Below are 19,093 nucleotides of genomic sequence, written 5' to 3' on the forward strand. Positions count from 1 at the left end.
TGTGTTTGTGTATATATATAAATACCCTATTTAAAATTGCAAATTAAAAGTAGATATTTATCTGGTCTGGAAAATAGGCTTGTTCAAATGAAAGCAAATATGTGCATTGCCAGCTTCTTGGGTAGCATATTTTCCAATTTTGTTTGTAAAATGGAATATTCTCTATTAGCTGTCTCTTTGCACAGATGTATGTCTATTTCACAGGTTCATTTCAAGAAAAAAATGATTGAAATGTTTTTATACAAATGCAAATCCATACATATGCAATTTATGTATAATGTATATCAGGGCTGAAGTTCACAGCCTGTTGTTCTTGCAAAGATTGTAGTGTGCAGCTATTATTTTAATGGAAAGGTGAAAATAAAAGCGCAGGTGAGTGCTTTAACTATGCAGATATACAAAAGTTGGCAATAAGAAGCTGATGATGCAGTGATTGGTTCAGCGTCCTATGTAAATATGTAGCTAGCCAAAAGCCCATCATTAGCCCTCTGTGGATTCTGCACTTAGAAACTTGATTTGTTAACAAAACATGCACCCTTCATAGCCTGCTTTTTTTTTTTTTATCTTTTAGGGTGGGTAATGGAAAATGCACTTTTTTGCTCTTTAAATATAATTTGAAGTTAGCTGTAGTAACTGCTAAAAATGTAGACCCTCTTGCTTGTGCTACAGTTTTACAGCAGGGTAGATAAATCCTTTTTCATTTGCACTGGAGAAAGGGAGAACTGAATCATGAGGCTTTTATGTATTGCTCTACTGAGATGCCTCCAGTACTTAGAAAAACTGAATACGGCATTCAGCTATAGTCAGTGCACACAAACAAGCATTTGTCTTAGAGCGTCCCAAGTTTGAGGAAAGATGATTTCATCAATGTCTTGTGTAGGTCTTGGCATTAAAATGCACTCAGCCAAAGCTCTACATCCAAAGGGATCCAGTGCCTTGGGGCTCAGATCTTTGTGGAGTGAGCAGATGGCCATACGCAGAAATGTTCTTGGTGTATCTGGGTGTAGGCTGAGAAATTGGATTTTGCTTAGTTTATCTTTGTAGGACTCTGTGGGAGCTACAGACAAAAGAAGCGATTATTGCTTACTAAAAACCTGAGATCATGGTGCTGTTTTCCCTGCAACAGTTAATGACATCTCAAGCTCCAAAATCCAGAACAGGGAGCAGAGTTCTTTCTACCTGTTTTAGAGTAAGTCCTGCTGATGGAGCAGAAAACAAAGAACCACACACACCACTTTTGTCTGTGAAAGTGCTTTTCTGTTCACCTGTTTTCATTCTCAACTGACCTCTTTGTGCCTAGTAAATCTGTGTGTTATTCCAAATGATAGCCAACATAAGACGGTGAGCTAAGATCATTTTTATTCTGAAGGTTCATCGTCATTATTTTTTTTAATTGATTAAAGGGTAGACTTAAATTTCTAAAAATTTCCACAAAATCAGGACTGACTATTCCTAACAGGTAGTGTTCTTATCTGTTTGTTCCGGTTCATTCAAGAGCCTGGTCTTGTTCTCCGTACTCACATAGGCAAAGCTATTTAAATAACAGACTTAATCATTTAAGTAGGGCAAGCAGTGTTGTTTTAGCTAAGACTGGACAAGTCGCTGTTGGTTTTTTACACAATAGAGCTCCAAGAAGAAGCCTTTATAAGGATACATTTACAATTGTGTTTGCCCACCGGTGTTGTCAGGTCGCGACGGATAACACGCTAACGCTTGTTCAGTCTTTCCTTGGACACCATTGCTTTTAATGCCTGAGTAAAGAATGAGTAAAATCTGAGTAAAAGCCTCAGGTGCTTTGTTGAAAGATGTGTATTTGTCAGGTAAAAATTAAATTACCGTGTTTCTGAAGCCATTTTTACAGCAAACCCTTACTGCCAATGGGAAATGGATTGTTTTAAATGTATTCTTTGAATATTTTAATGTATGAAATTGTAGTCTGAGAAACAAAACTATTTAATGGGAAAAATCTCATACGTGCAATTGCTAATCAAATCTCTCTTCAACAGCAAAGCATTTTTCAAATCCAGTGAAATTTTCTAATCGACTGCCTAGTGCTAGCGCCCACACACAGAGCCCTTGCCATGCCAACTCTTATAGCTACGGTCAATGTAGTGAAGACACCCACATAGCAGCAGCTGCTGCTATCCTGAACCTTTCCACCCGCTGCAGGGAAGCAGCAGAGATCCTCTCCAACAAACCACAGAGTCTGTCTGCCAAGGTAGGGTAGTCCAAGAACCTGGAGGGTGTGCTAGCTACTGAACTGTGCGAATAAACTGTCTTTCATGTTAGTGACTGCATTAAATCCCCAAAAAGGAGGCTTCTGTTTGCATGCTCTTTTGAAGAGAGACAGAGAAAAAATCAGTAATGTAGTGACCAGTTTTGATAAAAATAAATAAATAGCAGGGATTACGTCGGTACTCTTTTCATAATTGAGCCCTAAATACAAGGGGGGAGTTTTTTGGGAGGAAAAAAGAAGGATATTTGAAATCCAGCAACAATCTGTGGTGGATAATGAGTTAGATCTGTTTAAAGAGGGAATTTTCCTCCCTCTGAAACCTGCCATAAGCGATCATTTTGGAGGCTGATTAAAAAAAAAAAAATCATGTAATTAATCAAGGTGATATTTGCTAGCAATGGAACAGAACTACACCTATTAAGTCTGTTGTCTTTGGAGCTCATGACAGTTTGACAAGGTGTAGGGAGGGAAATAACAACTGATTTTAGTAAAATTCTCCTTTCTGCTGGCAAGAGAGGAGAATCAGGCCCACAGCGTTTGGAGATAGATAATCTGGGCAAGTCTGTCATAATGGAAAGCTGCCTAATATCGTAGATGTTTGTGTGGCTTTCATGTTTTGGTTTCTGCTCTGCGTTTCCTCACAGATCTTTATGATTTACAAATGGTACTGTGTGAGCTATGAGCCTTATTTTCTGTGCCATTACATAGTATTATACTGCTGATGAAAATAGACAAGATTTTCTTCTGATGACCATGGTTGTGGGAACACTGTTGTTTATTATTTGTATTAAAGTCAGACATACTCCACTGCAATTAAACTTTTGAAAGCTCTGTGTAGATGAGAGGGTGCCATTAGAAGAACTTGAGAAGAAATCATTGGGGAGTGAAAAGAGGTATATTTATCAAAACACAAAGTAGCAGGTGTGTTTCTGCTGTGGGACTCTGAGTCATATGTGCTCCAACAGACAGATGACCTATTTCTCTGCGAGTCAGTGTCACCCTACCTTGTCTATTGTAACACCAGGCTCAGTCTGGTTAGAGGTGGCTTCCACAGCTGTTGGTTTACAATTTGGTTGGGCCTTCATCCACCATTGCTAAGAGGTTAGCTGTTATTCTTTGAGGGGAACCACTTATTTTACCACCAGCATAACACCTTGTTAGGTATTCCAAGCCTTGCTCCTTTGCAGAGTGGCATCCCCTACTTCGCTGCCTTTGATTTCCACTTGTGAAGTCTTGGATCTTGAAACCGATGTTGCAAGATGCCCCAGAGTAGACTTTTTAGAGTGTGTCCACACGCATCCCCCATAACACAGACATTATCTGTCCCGAAGATTGCTCATGGAACCTTTTCCAGATGACGGATCCATCCCTGTTATATGCTTCAGAAAGCTCCTTCCACCGGTCTTCAATAGAGACTTCTTCTAGCAGGGAAATGGAAACTGATGCCAATGGCTGGATTAAATTGCTGCCGCAGCCTTTGGCTGACCTCAGCAATAGACCTTCTTGCCAGAGAAGAGCACTAAAGGGACCAGGCATAACCCAAAGATTTTCTCCTCTGTACCTGCTTCACAGTTGCCAAATCATGGCGAAGGTTTGAATGGAAGTGAACATAATAGTAACGATATGGAGGGACACTTGGGGCACATAACTTACTGCTTTTTCACAGCCAGGAATCCAGCCTAAAAGAAAATCACCTGCATACCTTGCTATCTGCCTGCCTCCACTTTTGCCAGACTTTCTGGAGGGCATACTGCTACAAAACATCTGACACAAGAATCAGAATTAGCTTCTGGCCAGCACACAGGCAAGTAAGCCCCAAACAGATTTGGTCGCCAAAACCACACGAAACCCATTTTTATTTGGTTTTGGCTATTTATTACTTTTATCATACAGGACTCAAACAAAAAAATTGTGGAAATAAATCTCTAGACTCTCTTCAATGAAGATGCTTTCTTATTTTAAAATATGAAGCAAAATGTAAAGCTAGTTTTAAAAGAGACTACTATCTATTTATCAATGTTTCTGAATTGTTTTGTAGCTGGTATTGGCCGCAAAGGTAAATGTTTAACTGTTAGAATATCTTACATATTTTTAGATCATAAAAAACATCTCTTGAGACTTTATCAGTATTTGGACTCAAATAATGCAGCATCAACAGATGACTACAGAGTTGTTGATTTCCTTTTTCTACTCTTGATAGCACACACGTTCACCAGGTCTGAAAATACCTGTGTGGGGTGGCTGTGTTCAGAGCCCCATAGTATCAGGCCTCTCAGCCCTGCCCCTTGCCACGTTCCTTTGTTCCTTTGCCTAAGACAACCTGATTAGCATCGTCCATACTGTAGCAGATCAAAGCTCCTGACTTGTAAAGGTGTTTGCTCTTATATGAGCATCAGGCAGCCTCCAGCAATCCAAGCCATGACACTTTGCAGGTGGGAGGCAGTGTGGCGGTAGAGCAAGGGCCAGTGGGGCTGCAGAGGATTTCTTGGACTTGCAGGAAATCCTTTGCAAGTTACACAGTTGTCAGAGCTGTAAAAATATTGTGCTTCCAAGTTTTAAAAGCAGAACTTGAACTTCAAACATTTCAAGCAAGTGTCATTTTCTTGTATTCGCTCAAGGCATGCACGTCGCCTGGCTTAAACAGGTGGGGAAAACACCAAACATTGTTTATCACAAGTGTATTACTGAAGTAATTTTTTTTTTTCTTTCTGTCTCTCAAATTTTATTTCTTGACCTCCAGAATGTTGTCCATTTTTTAGTAAGAGTTGGATGTTTTACCTTGAATGTTCACCACTTTTCCATAAATATAGAAAACACTTAAATGAAAAAGTGAATATTTTTTACAGCACAGTTCCAAATTTCATTGATTTAATGGGTTTTCAGATATATATCTCACGTTCTCTACATATTAGTTCAAAAGGGAGGGTCTAAGCCAAAAAAAGGGAGGGATGGGTAGCGAGAGTAGAGAAATCAGATTACACATTAGCAGCATTGTTGGTAAGCAAAACTTCACAAAGAGATCTAATGTACAAAGGTGATCTGCCAAATACTTCTAGATTAAAATTCTGAATTTATAAATTAAGCAATTTAAAGAATAAATTTATTCTGAAATGGGCAGTAAAATGGATCCTAAGCTTTCTCCATGAATTATCTATCGGCTGCATACAAAATACTAAGATCATCAGATAACTTGGTGATGCTATTTTAAAAAGTAATTAATGCCATGTTAATATTACATTGTCTGAGCCATTCAACCCCACAGGTGCAGACACCTGGGACTGTTGTAAACTGTTCCCCTGAATATAATCCTGATCAGCCAATTCTCACGCAGTCTGTTCCCCAAACAAGTCTCCTGGTCTGCATTTGATTTGCAGCTTATGTAGCTTCATTCAACTCCCATTGAAGTAAACAGAAGGACTCCCCTAGAAGGCTTAGCCTGCAGTTTCTAGCACAGTGCAAGGTCTACATCATCATAACATCCAGAGACCTTCCCTGTTTACAGCCCTCACTACATTCATGTCTCACAGAGGTAGCTGCAAGCAATACAGTTTATCTGTACCCTCATCGCTACTGCTTGCCAAACATTTTGTTGACTGTTTTGGTGTTTTTCCCACCTGTTTAGACAAAATGGTGTATGCGCGCTATGCCTTGAAAGAAAACAAAAATGACACTTCCTAAAAATGTTTAAAGTTCAAATTCTGCTTTTGAACAAAATTGTGTCATCTCTCCATTCTTGGATGTTGATGATGGTGATAATTACATCAATTATTTCAATAATGTAGTTAGTAGTCAGCACGTTTGTCAGGCAGTCTTTATTCCAAATACCTTAAAGACTAAATACAGGATGAAAAATCAGCCAAGAATATCACTAGGTACCATCCTGTTATACTGCTGTGCATATTGCTCCTTGAGTACATTCTTGGCTGGCTTTTTTTAATTTGAGAATTGCTCTGGGCTGAAATTGTGACTTCATTTGGGTCTCAGATGTTGCTGGGCAGTTACAATTTTTTTTTATTTTGACCCAAATTAGTATTTTAGTTTGCTGCAGAAGAACTCAATTGCTTAAATTTAAGTCTGAAGAATTGAGGACCATGTGTATGTATTTTTATTGGCTGGGAATAGAAAAGATTGTACTCTTTTGGATGGAGTTGCATTAAGAACAGTATTCATACACATGGCAAGTTACTAGTTCCAAAGTTACTCCCAGTACCAAAACTGAAGAGCCCTTTTGAGCTTTCCAAACCAGACTGAACTGCTGGTGGGAATGCAAAATCATTGATAATGTTGTTTCTTTGGACTTAGTATTAAGTTGTATGGCTGATGCCAACCAAAGAATACATAAAACCCCCTTATATGTAATGATACAATCTACCTAAGGTCACAGGTTTGAAATAAGATTCATGCAGACACAATAATTCACTCTTTCTGATCCAGCTATGAGATAAAGCTTAACTTGTAATCGTTACTGGAGACACACTGCAGAGTATTAAATGTTGTGAGTGATCAGATGGGCCAAAAGCATATGAAAAAATGCAGGAGTAATTTATCACAAAAACCAACATCCTTTATTGTCCTAGCTGATGTAGTTCAGTTCTAAGAACAAGACTTAATAATGTACTAGAAAATATTCTGTAATATTTATGTCATAAAATAAAGGAGGCTGAAAAAGCTTGACTTTAAAGTACAAAGCACTTGAAGAGGATAGAGACCATTTTTTTTTTTACATATATATATTATTTTTTATTTTAGAGGGATAGTCATAGTAGACTACTACTTGTACATTATCTTTTCACTTAATAGATCCTGGAATAAAGAAAATATGCTTCAGTCATTTTTCTCTCATTTTTTATTCTGGAATCCTTTTTCCAGCTGCTTGTAAAACCTGTGGGGGTGATTACACTGTCACTGATGTGGGAGTAGATAAGGAGTAACCTGAATTTAATTACCGTGTGTATCCTCTCACCCTCGTTGATTTTTCTTCATTGCTTCAGTGGATTTTTTCCTGGTTTACAACAGTGTAAATGTAAATGTAAATGTAAATGTAAGTAAGATCAAAATCAGGCTCCAAAGATTTATATAGCTGCAAACTAATATAAGTTAGGAAATAATAAGATACATTTACATTTTTATTTTGCTTACATTTTTAAGGAAGAATCAGAACAGTTTACATTGTTTTGGTAGCTATATTTTAAATATGTCATGATAAATGGATAACTATAGGCCTGTTCACACATGCACTGGAGTTGACAGTAATAAGATCTTGCCTTCACTGAGGAGAACACAGCCTTTACAAGTCTGAGCTAAGCATAGTAAGTGCCGCTTTCTGTCAGCATGTCATAGCACTGCTCTAGCATTTTTTGCCATTTGCCATTTTTGTCTTTTTAGTTCCATTTTAAAATTAATGTAAAAATAAACGTGGTAAAACAAGCAAAGGAGACATATTGAGAGGAGGGTGGGATGAGAGTAGGAATGAAAACTGGAGCAGTATCTCTGACTATCCTCTCTTTTTGCTTTGCCATTTGGAGTTTGCTATGAAGGCAGCAAAGTGATAGCTCTTTTATACCATTCTGAATAAAAAGCCATGCTGTAAACGTGTGATCCATCCTGTGATGGGCAAAAGGGGATATTTTTTCCACGACTATATTTAATTGTTGTGTGCATCTGTGAGCTCACTTAAACTCCATCTGTACGCTACTTCACAAACACACAACCCAGCCTTCCCTGAGCAGAATTAGGTGCATGTTGGACAACCCAACTTCTACGTGAATTTGAGGAAAGTGCTGAGGAAGCTTTAAATATCCATGTTAGTAAATGTTCTGCTCATCAGCCAGAGCTCTTTGTTGTGCCTAATGGTATCTGTTTCTCAGAGACAATACATCTCCTGATATTTTTCTACATACAGTTTCGTCGAGGAGGAGACCTTGATTGCTTTTGGTCCTTTTTGTTGTCGCTGTTGCCTTCTGAGTAGTTGATATTTTGTCAGTGACAGAGAATCTGCACTATTTATGGGTTTTGCACTATAAAACTACTGCAGCCCAGTCACATGGCTTCCTTTCCTAAGCCATCTGTCACAGAGGTCTGGAATTTTATGTGAATGTTGGTTGTGCAGACTTAACCCAAGTTTTTTTATTATGAAAAATGTCAGCAACTACAATATTTAGCATTTTACTTTACATTGGTCATTAAACTTGATTACTGTAGCTCTGTTTCATTGCTATAGTTACATATCAACTATGAAGCCAAAAATCACTGGGGTGATCATGGCAGAGCTATATTGTTAGATCCTGGAGTGTGCGCTTGGCATTGATATAGTTAATATCTTGAATTTTTGTAACTAAGGTTTATTAATGCTGGTATAAAAATGTATTTGATATTATACAGATGGCATAAGATGTGTGGTTACTAAGTTATTATCCAGGATAAGCTGCACTGTCAAATTCAGGGCTTAAAACTATCACAGGAGATTAAACTATTTACTAAAAAGGGGCAGAAAGATATAACCAAAGCGTCTTAGTACGAACATATTAGAAGTGTATTTACTTCCCATAAATATAATAAAACATCTCTCTCTTTAAGCTGTATGATTGAAAATGTGAACTTTGCTATGCAGGAGAAGCAAACATAAAAGGTGCCTGAGTTTCTGAACCAGGGGCAAGCAGATGGCTTGGTAGTGCTTCAGTCTAGGTGGGCATCTGTCTTAGGCTCATGGATACAAAATGGAGTCAGGATGACTGAGTGAGGAGAGTCGCTGGGCCCTAAATTTTCAACTTCTACCAACCAATCCTTCTGATTAAAAAGATTTCATCAGATGCATTTTACCTTTAAATGAGTCACCGCTGGCAGTGGTAGAAGACAAGGCTGCATGAAGAAAGCTTATGCCTTCAGTCCAACTGGGGTGGCCATGTCACACTTTCAGCACAGGGGAAGAACTCCCTGTTTCACCACAACTGTTTTTAAGACCCTCAAGCAAGGATAAGTTTCACTGCCCTATCTTTAACCGTTCAATGGTTGACTAATCGTCAAGCTCCAGCAATAGTTAATTGGAAGAAAGAGAAAGGAACTCTTTCTGCCAATGTCTCATCTATTCCTAAGGAAGAGGTCTAAGAAAGATGGAAAAACTTGCCCCCTGGACATACCTGTCTCTTTTCCATTTACAACAGAGCATCTAGGTGATTCACTTACGCTATGGGTTTACTTTTATATTACTCAAGGTAGGAAGTCTCAATCTGGGTTTATACAACTGTCTCCTACAGTTATACAGCACCTAACATATCTAGCCCCAAATTCCCAAGTGGTATCTGAGCTTTGTGGTGATGCAAATAAAAAATAGTAGTGATGACAATAACAGAAAGACACAGAGCAGTGTTAATTACAACATTCTGCATGTGTAGATCTATGACGCTGTTATTTATCTCTATAGTCTTTGAAAGTTTTCCACCTTATTCAGGGCAACACACAGAACTAGACTACCAAGTGCTCCTCCAGAAGCCACCTCTTTCACCTCTTCCCTTACTTGACTTCTGTAATTGTTGGCAACAGTAAGGACTAGTCTTATACTCATCCCTATATACACAATACGTCAATATGCAGTGTTGCATATTGAGCATGAGGGAAAATTTTTTGTTGCTTCCGTTAGTAAGTTGCACTTTCAGGAGATTTTCATCACTCCAAGAAGAGGAATTTGTACTCTTTTTCTGTGGTCAGACAGGGTAAGGCAGAACAGTGAGCTTTCCTTCCCTTGTTCTTCTTGTACAGCTGAGCAGCACTTGTGAGCAGAACCTGCTCTGAGAGCTTCTCCCAGCCTGGAAAGAGAAGTTGGGTCTCTCCCCAAACTGCACACACCCTTGCAATCAGAGGCCGCTCTTTACTGTACTTCCCAGGTAGCAAAGGCTTTGTTAACTCATGCTGAAGGTCTCCATAAGGGAGAACCTCCTAAAGATCCTCCTGTGGCTCCCAGTCTAATGGTCTCGGTGCAGACTTGTGCCTTAGTGGCCTACTCAAACTATGACTGAGGCAAAATGTTATTTTGAGTGATATACAAAACCCTAGTGAAAATTTCTTCTACTGTGCTACTTTTAGGCATATTTCTTCCCCCCTCTTTCTCTCCCCCATGATGCAGATGTTGTAATATTTCCGGGGTGTGGGGGGAAGGGAGGATATGTAATAGTAATGCTGTTGATGACCTAAGCAATGCATTAATGCTTTTAACTGTGAATTGGGGTCATAGTTCTCTGTAAGAGTGAAAAGATCAAGAAGATTTAAAGCTAAACTTTTTTTAAATAAAACTAGATTTAGGGTGTAAAGGTTATGATTTAAAGGCATCTTATTTAAATTCTGCTTATTATGTTTAAGCTGAGATGCAGGGATACCATTACTGAAGCTACTCTTAAGTCTGCCTAAGAGTTGGACATTAACTGATATAAATCGAAAAGCTGGTTTTAGATTCAGATAAATTTAAATAAAAGCGTGCATTTATATTTATCCTTTAAAAGCACCACATGGTTATGTTGCAGCCTCACCATGTCCATAGCTAAACATGTCTCTGTTTCCTGTTGCATGTCAGGGAGCTGAGATAGAAGTGGATGAAAATGGCACTCTGGATTTGAGCATGAAAAAGAACCGAAGCCAAGACAAAGTTATGCCTCTCACTTCTTCCAGCACAGCACTTCCCACTCCTTCCTCTTCTCCTTTCAAAACAAGCAGCATCCTGGTAAATGCAGCCTTCTACCAGGCTCTTTGTGAACAGGAAGGCTGGGATACACCAATCAACTACAGCAAGACCCATGGCAGAAAAGAAGAAGAAAAAGAGGTATTTTTTTCAGTTTCTGAGTGACTTTTTCCCTTGGATGAGTGGCCATATGATGGTCTTTGGGATGGCCAATCTAGTGCAGTTTAAAGGGAACCAATTTGCACAGGTAGAGGTTTGTGAACAGTGAGTTGGCTTTAATGCCCTCTTAGATGTGGCATAAAAAACCACTACTCGCTTTGAAAAATCTTGCCCTCAACCAATCTAGTGCAGTTTAAAGGGAACCGATTTGTACAGGTAGAGGTTTGTGAACATTGAGTTGGCTTTAATGCCCTCTCAGATGTGGCATAAAAAAACACTACTCGCTTTGAAAAATCTTGCCCTCAGACCTCTTCAGAGGCTGAAAACAACAGCTGTTGATTTCAGTATGGGTTGTGAATGCCTATAAGGCTCTAAGGTAAGGAAATCAAAACTACCCACAATTACAGAAGGTTTTTTAAATTTTCTTCCTAATGGCTCAGTCCTGTAGCGCATACACCCAAATGACCTAGGGACCACTCAAAAAAAAAACCAAACCAACAGTTTTTTCATGCTGAAACATGAAAGTATTTTTTTCTTTTGAGCCTGGCTGTCAGAATATGGATTGCTTGCATTTTTCTTAAATCAGGAAGGGACCATCAGCACCTTTAAAGGCTAATTAGATAAAATCCTGGTAATTAATGTAGACAAGCCTGAGTGATAGGTTTCTGAAGCAGAAAAAAAGATGTCCCAATTTGGAGTTTTTATTCAGCTTAAAATACGTTTCCTCCCCATTTGGTTTTATATATCAAATAATAGCATTTGAACATTATATTTATTACAAAATTATCTTTCATTCAAATATCAAAATTGGCACTTCAAGAAGACATTTACAGGCGTAAATCTATTTCGGGTTGAGGTTAGGACATCCAGGCCTCCAATTCCAAAAATACCTGGAAATAAAAGATAGTTCTGTTGTGTGAAGAAAAAAATCTGTCAGCGCTGGGTAGAGACCTGTCACAATGATACCTCTGAGACAGTTTGCACAACGGTAGATCAATTCTTGGAGGCTGGGTTGTCTTGAAGAGAACTTTGCAGTCACTTTTGTGGGGCTGATGATGCTCCTTACCTCAGCAATGAGAGCACGATCCCTGTATCGGGGTTTTGGAGTGGGTTTGACACGAGGCGGTAGGCTGAGGGCTCAGGCTCTTCCCCATTCATGCCGCATAATGTGCAAGCACATCCAGCTTTGAGAGAACCGCCTTGCTGCAGGGGATCAATTGGTGTCGCAGACTTGGCAAGGGGCCTGTCCTGCTGCTCCTCCTCCCTGCTGCCACCACAGCTCAGCGAAAGAGCAGGAGCACCTCCGTGTCCCCCCCCAATGCCTGCTCGACTTTCAGAAGGCCTCAATGGGTGGCTGGCTGCTTCCTTCTCCCTTACAGGGAGCTGGAGGCATCAGCAGACTACCCGACAGGACATGAAGATCCACATTCAGGCACTCTTGCCTCTTGCATGCAGTGCTTTGACACTGTGCAGTTTGTCCCTGATCAAGGATCTGGCCCCAGACCTCTGCTGTGAGCTCTTGCCATCCCAGGGAGCATTGACATGTCCAGTGATCTCAGGGCCAGAGGCTTTGTTTTGTACATCGAAGACTGGCAGTTATCCTCATGCAAAGAAAATGACTGATTATATCTATTTCTAATTCATTGTTAACTGGTTCATATGCACAACAGTTGCTTAATTTTGGTGGTAATTTCCAGAAAATATTGTCTGTCTCTCTCTCACTGAAATAGCCTGTCCAGATGCCCCCTTAAAAAAAAAATTCTGAATTTGGAAAAAGCTCAAAATCTCTCCAAAAGGAAAGCGCCGAGAAATAACTAGAGCTGTCAGTTAGTTCAACTGTCAGTTCTCCAAAGATTTCAGGGCTTAAAAATGTTAAAAGTGCCAGATGCTATTATCTGTTATTCATGTTACCATTATGTTCTGGTCTTTGCTGAAATCAATATAAACTTCCATCTGTACATTAATGGAGTTTCATTGCTTGCTTGCTTTCTGTAGTGTGCATGCGTGAATACACACATGCTCTTTGCAGAAATAAGTAGTGTTTGGACGATTGGGCTGCTTCTGATTTTCCTTTTAGTCTGGAATTCTTCAGAATTTTGATAGCATTTAGCTATAAATCCGTTCAAATGGGAAAGGAAAAATTATACATATGATTGGACTTGACTAGCTGCGATGATCATCACCTAACAGACCAAAAAGTGGGAAGTGCTAAAGGTGTTTTCCTAAAGGATTCTCTCTCCCTCTAAAGCTAAATTGCTGGAGAAGCACACAAGCCAAGGCATGATGCTCTGCACTCAGTCCTAAGTGCAGAGGACCAAAAAATATTTGGTCTTTAGGTCTGACCTACTTGTTTCAGACAGATGCAGCTCCTTTTGGGCCACATGTACTGATGTGAGGTCCTAGAAAGGCAGAGTTTCAGTATTCTTCTGTCTGCATTCCCTTTGCACTGTCTTCCTTTTGCAGCTTCTACACATCTGAAGATTTCATGTTGCTTGAATAATACCAAGTGTTCCACAAGGTGCTAAGACAATGCTGGAGAAATCACTTGTTTAAATGTCCATATGTCACCCTCATTCCTGGGAAATATACTAATGGATGTTAACTAGGAAACAAGCTGTATTCCCACTTTGCTCCTTATTAGATTTTTTTCTTTTTCAAAAGAGCAGTTACTATGAAATTGTAGGTGTTTGTGTATGTATGTGTGTGTATAGCTATTGGTTTAAAAAAATTACAAATCTTAATAAGTCAATTCAGGAAATTCATAATTAAGATTTGAAAAAAAAAATATTTCAAAGATAGAAAATGAAAATGCTGCAATTCTAAACCCTCTGGTATCAGTTATGCTGGTGGCTGTAGACGTACTCTGTCAACCTTCATCCTGCAATCTTATTTTTGTAAAATGATTCAGGGAAACATCATTAAATGAAGCTGTGGACTGCAATGCTGTAGTATTTTGTCAAGCCTTTATATACATAATTCTCAATCAGTCCTCTCTGTGCAGACAGTGACATGATGAATAACTCACACACATAAGTTTCTGGTCCATCACCAGCAAAAGATCAAGGGACATCTTTCATCTTAGATAAAGAACACAAGCTATATATATGAAAATGTTAATAAACCCTGCAGCACGAACAGTTACAGCTACTCTTGTTTGCTGCAGATGCATCCTGAGGTACCTCACACAGCTCAGGATCCCAGTGGAGTGCCAGAGTGGTCTTTCTTTCCACCACCCTCTACTCCAGGCTCCTCTCCGTCGGACCTTTGACAAGAAGTGGAAGAGGCTGATGTGTGCCTGTTCTCGATACAGTTAGGATGCAGCCAAGGCATGCACTAAATTTTTAGAAACACAGCATTGGTCCTCAGTTCAGTGATACAGATGTAGCCTATCAGAATTAGCTGACAGAGAGAAAACTGATAAACCAGCCTTCTTCAATCTCCATTACATTAAATGGAAACCACCTTACCTGTATTTTTTGAAGTTATTTTGACATCTGACCCCATGCAGCTGGCAACAGAGGGTCCACCATTTTGTTGCTTCTTTTTGGAAGCTTTTGATTTTACAGTGACTTCCACTGGTGATGATCCCTGTAGGAGCTTGCATTTACGTGTATATAAGAAAAGCAGGTGAGAACTTGTGGACAGAGAGAGTCAGGAACTAGAATCCCCATTCTGCAGATTGCAGTGGCAAAAACACCCCCATATGCCACTAGAACCAGGATTTAACTCAATGTTGGAAAACTGTCTTTGAGGTTTCTTGAATCTTGAACAAAGCTGGCATTCATTTTTCCACTTTTGGTTTTTAGCATTTTCATTTTGATGTTTGGAGGACTTTCAACTATTTATTATTTCTGTATTAACGTTTTAAGAATACCTATCACTGGTTTTAATTTTACTATTACTCCTTATCTGAAGTTTTCCTTTAGAAATAAAATTCTAAAAGCCTGAAATATATCAGGGTTGGTTTTTTTATTTAAAATAATTACTCGATAATTACTAAAAGAGTGTTTAGAAAAGCTGCATATATGTATTTTTGCTTTCTATATTTGTAGCAGATGAGATTATTCTGAGACAAACTAACCCCACAAATGTGGTTGCAAAAATCAGTAGTAATTGATATAGCAATAATATGGCACAGTTTCTATATGTATGTGTAGTGTGAGTTTCAGTAGGCAGTAGGTAGCCAGTACCAGAAAGCAGAAGGAAGTCATGTTGAGGATCCAGTCTCCAAACAGGCAAAGATGAGCTGCCAGAATTGAGGACCATATGGAAGCTTTATCAGAAGAAACACCCCCGCAGAGCTTACAAGTCCCGTTAGGCAGAATCTCCATTTTCAGTCCAGATTCTCCTCAGCTCTCCGCTCTGTGTTAACAGCTCTGCAGACATCCCTGCCCCTCTGTCCTGGCATGTTCGTCAGCTGCACAAGCCCAGAGCATCTATGGCACCAGCCCCGTGAGTTTAGCAGGAGCTGGGAGCTTCTCCCCTCAACCACAGGCAGCAGTTTCTGCTCCTACAGACGGTAATCTCTGGGCGATACCTACCTGAGTATTGGAACGGAGTCACAAAAGCAACATGAAGTCCCAGAAGGGATTAATACAGATTTGATAATTGATGCTATGGGCTTTGGAGAATTCTTGAATGATACAATACCCACAGAGCATCCCTCCAGAAAAGAAATACTTATCCTTCATAAAAATAATAATAATTGAAGGCATTAATTGTCAAACAGTATAAACCAAGCTGTTTTGAAGTGATCAAAGAAGATTTTCCAGAAAATAAAAATGTAATTTCCTTTCAGGACTCCAGATTTCCAAAATACCTTCCCAGGGGACTAAATACTCATGGTCCATACCACCCATCAAACAGCACTGTAGCAGTGATTAATCTACAAATAGTAGAAATCAAGAACTACCCTTCACAGCCTGCTACTAAGAAAATTTCAAAGCAGTTTTGTTCTTATGTTTTTTATTTTAACAAGAATCTGCTCTTTGAATAAGATAACAAGTCATTCAATTCTAAAAAGCTTTGCGTTTACATATGTTTATGTAAATTTTTTTTTTTAATTTATGATTGTTATTTTGTAATTCACAGTACAATGGTATTCACTTCAACTGTTTACAAAACTCAGTGATGTACTTGCACAGAAAAAACAAGAACATACTTGCTGAAGTCTTGTCTGGCTCTATATATTCAACAACTGTTTATTTTCGCTGTGTATTTTTCTTTGGTCTTTATCACCATTTTATAAATCTAGACCAAATTTTCCCTATGTACAGCTTAAAACAGCATCCGCCTTCAGAAATACTTTCACAATTGTACAGTTCAACATTTATAAAAGTCTACCTACGAGATCCTGAAATTGTGATATACTAAACTTTCTTCATCTCTCTCCATCATTTCTTCAGACTTTTTTTTTTTTAATGTTTTCCAAGTGATTCTCTTCTTGCCAGAGGAAGTTGCTTGTTGTATATGTGGGAGGCCTTGAAGAGAGAAACCTTTCTTTTGTCACATTCTCATCTAATATTTCAGAAAGATCCAGTGAGCTCTTCAGAAAACATGGAGGAAAAGAAGTATCCAGGAGATGTTTCCATACCAAGTCCTAAACCCAAGCTCCATTCAAGAGATCTCAAAAAGGAACTCATCACGTGAGTCACAAAAAATGCCATGTTTTCTTCTGCTCTGTTAAAGACTGACTACGGCATTGTTCTGAGTGCTGGTTTGGATTAGATTTGCAGGAGCTGAGCAGGGAGACTTGCATGACAGCTCACTGCAGGTAGTTAGTGCCCTGTTCTGACTATGCAACTGGGTAGGCGTGAGGTTTGGAACTGAGACAAGCCAGGATAGGCCTGGAGGTCTCAACATATTCATGACATATTATACTGGGTATCACTCCTTATTCCTCAGATAGATAGGTAACAAACGGGCAACAGCTCCTTCTACGAAATACATGGTTTTGTAGTGTGCTACAGATTGGCTGTGCTAATGCTTACATAATTAAATAAACTTTATTTGGGCAATAGTCGTTATAGATCCACTGTTGAGAGTTTGCGGAGAAGTGCTGGGGATTTCTCAGATAGGAAAAATGCAAAGTTCACAAAAAGACAAAACACAAGACAGGAGCTGCCCCAGGGTTTTCCAACCTGTACAAAATCTATGTTTAAGTCCTTCATCTGCTTCCTTCAAAGCAGTTATTCTGTCCTGCTGAAAATCCAGTGGATGCACAAATTCACGCTCTGGGAGAATAGGCTAATATCCTCTTTTCCCAAGTACAGAGACTCGCTTGCTCTCTCTTAAGCTCCAAAACTTTACTATCTAAAACTGAAAAGAAAACACAATAATTCCATTAAATCCTTCTGCATGCAACAGCTTGTTTCAGTTTAGAATCCTTTCAGTAAAATTGTCCCAAACAGCTCATAACACCAGTCACTTTTTAAAATCTCATCTAGGCTCTTCACCAAAGCCCTTTGGATTCACACCAACACCATTTTGATATCAATAGAGTGTTTTCACTGTAATAGTCTACTAGGACTTAGCAATCATTTACACCACTTTTCTTTCTGTCCCAAACCAGTGTAGGTCTCTTTGGACAAGTGCACTCTGTATCGTTTAGTGATGCTAGCCCACAACGTATCACTGCAAGCTCACCCATAAATAAATGAGTCGCATCCTGTCACCTTGTGTACTGCTCCCCAGTTTCAGTGGCACTGAATCAGTTAGATCCGCCTCTGTCTGTAGAAATTACATTTCCCTGGGGCAAGCTGCTGTGAAGAGTGATTCTTTCCCCTCATGCCGTGCAGTCTGCATGTCGTCTACTCTCCACATTGTATCTGCAGTTGTAGTTCATGACCTAAATTGCTACAGGTCAGGTTTGTTTTGCCTCTTCTAAAACAAATGCATACAAAAATCACTGAGAGTTTATTTGCTGAAGACTAATGGCTTTTCTTTTGTAATATTTATTCCTTTGTGATATTGACCTGTTTTGAGATGTCTGTGCAATACTTTTCTACTCTCCTAAATAATACTTCCCAGGGTATTTATAAGGGCAATGATCAGCTTACAGTGGTTTTACTGTATTATTTTCAAACAGTGAGTAGGAACAGGTATATAAAAAGTAACTGTCCAGAAAATTAAATAAGAAATAGTTTCAATTTATCAGAAGAATCTATAGGTAATATAGGGAACAGACTGCATTTCTGTGATCCCACTGAGCTCAGAACTTGTACAGAACAATTCAATACAGGTGGCTTCAGCATGAGGAATTTTTTAAAATAACATAAGCACTTGCAGAAAAAAAATTTCTGACATAGTTAGCTCAGTTGCAGTGAACTAATTTATAAATACCACCTCCTAGCATGTGCTTTCTATTTTGCCATGTTAATTCTCTTGCCCATAACTACATTGTTCAGGTTGAACTGGGCTGTGAAAATGAGGCTGATGTCTTCCTAAGGCTTCTTTACAGATTTGAAAGTTCCTAGCACTCTGCCAGCTCAGAGAAAATAGCCAGGTGATGATCTTGGTACCCCTTACTCATTACTATGGAGCACCAGCTAAAAGTTTTTGTACAGTTTCTACTTGCTTTTCTTATCCATGGGCCCAGTGAAAGAAGACACAGCCCTTTATAAGGTGACTCTGAAGGGTTGGTGTTAGTGTAAAATACTGTAGAAAGGTATACTCAATTCACCTACCCCTCCCCCTCTATGCACAAATCGCATTCCTTGATATCTTTGCCCTCTTACAGAGGACTGTATCCCAATTGATAAATGAGGTCAGTGCTATGACTGAAGAAGGGCTGAGGAAAAACAGAAGCTATAACATCTTCTGCAGGTCAAACATCAAGGGACATATTTGTTGTGCTAAATGTACACCACTGTCATGGTTTAATCCCAGCCGGTGACTGAGCACCACACAGCCGCTTGCTCATGCACCCCCGGTGGGATGGGGAAACCAATTGGAAAAGTAAAAGTGAGAAAACTCGTGAGTTGAGATAAGAACAGTTTAATAACTGAAATAAAATAAAATAATAATAATAA

At 39.1% G+C, this 19,093-nt stretch overlaps 1 protein-coding gene across 1 annotated transcript in view; it reads left to right on the forward strand.

Annotated features, from left to right (window-relative positions):
- Positions 1–19,093, forward strand: part of ST18 (ST18, C2H2C-type zinc finger) — a 242,159-nt gene that overhangs the window by 200,250 nt on the left and 22,816 nt on the right. The window contains exons 12-14 of the mRNA XM_019474600.1: positions 2,007–2,218; positions 10,800–11,045; positions 16,593–16,708. Coding sequence (XP_019330145.1) covers positions 2,007–2,218; positions 10,800–11,045; positions 16,593–16,708 — 574 coding nt within the window. The remainder of the gene's footprint in view (positions 1–2,006; positions 2,219–10,799; positions 11,046–16,592; positions 16,709–19,093) is intronic.

Source organism: Aptenodytes forsteri, unplaced genomic scaffold, assembly GCF_000699145.1.
Source record: "Aptenodytes forsteri isolate BGI_AS27 unplaced genomic scaffold, ASM69914v1 Scaffold139, whole genome shotgun sequence".
In the NCBI taxonomy this organism is placed as follows: Eukaryota; Metazoa; Chordata; class Aves; order Sphenisciformes; family Spheniscidae; genus Aptenodytes; species Aptenodytes forsteri.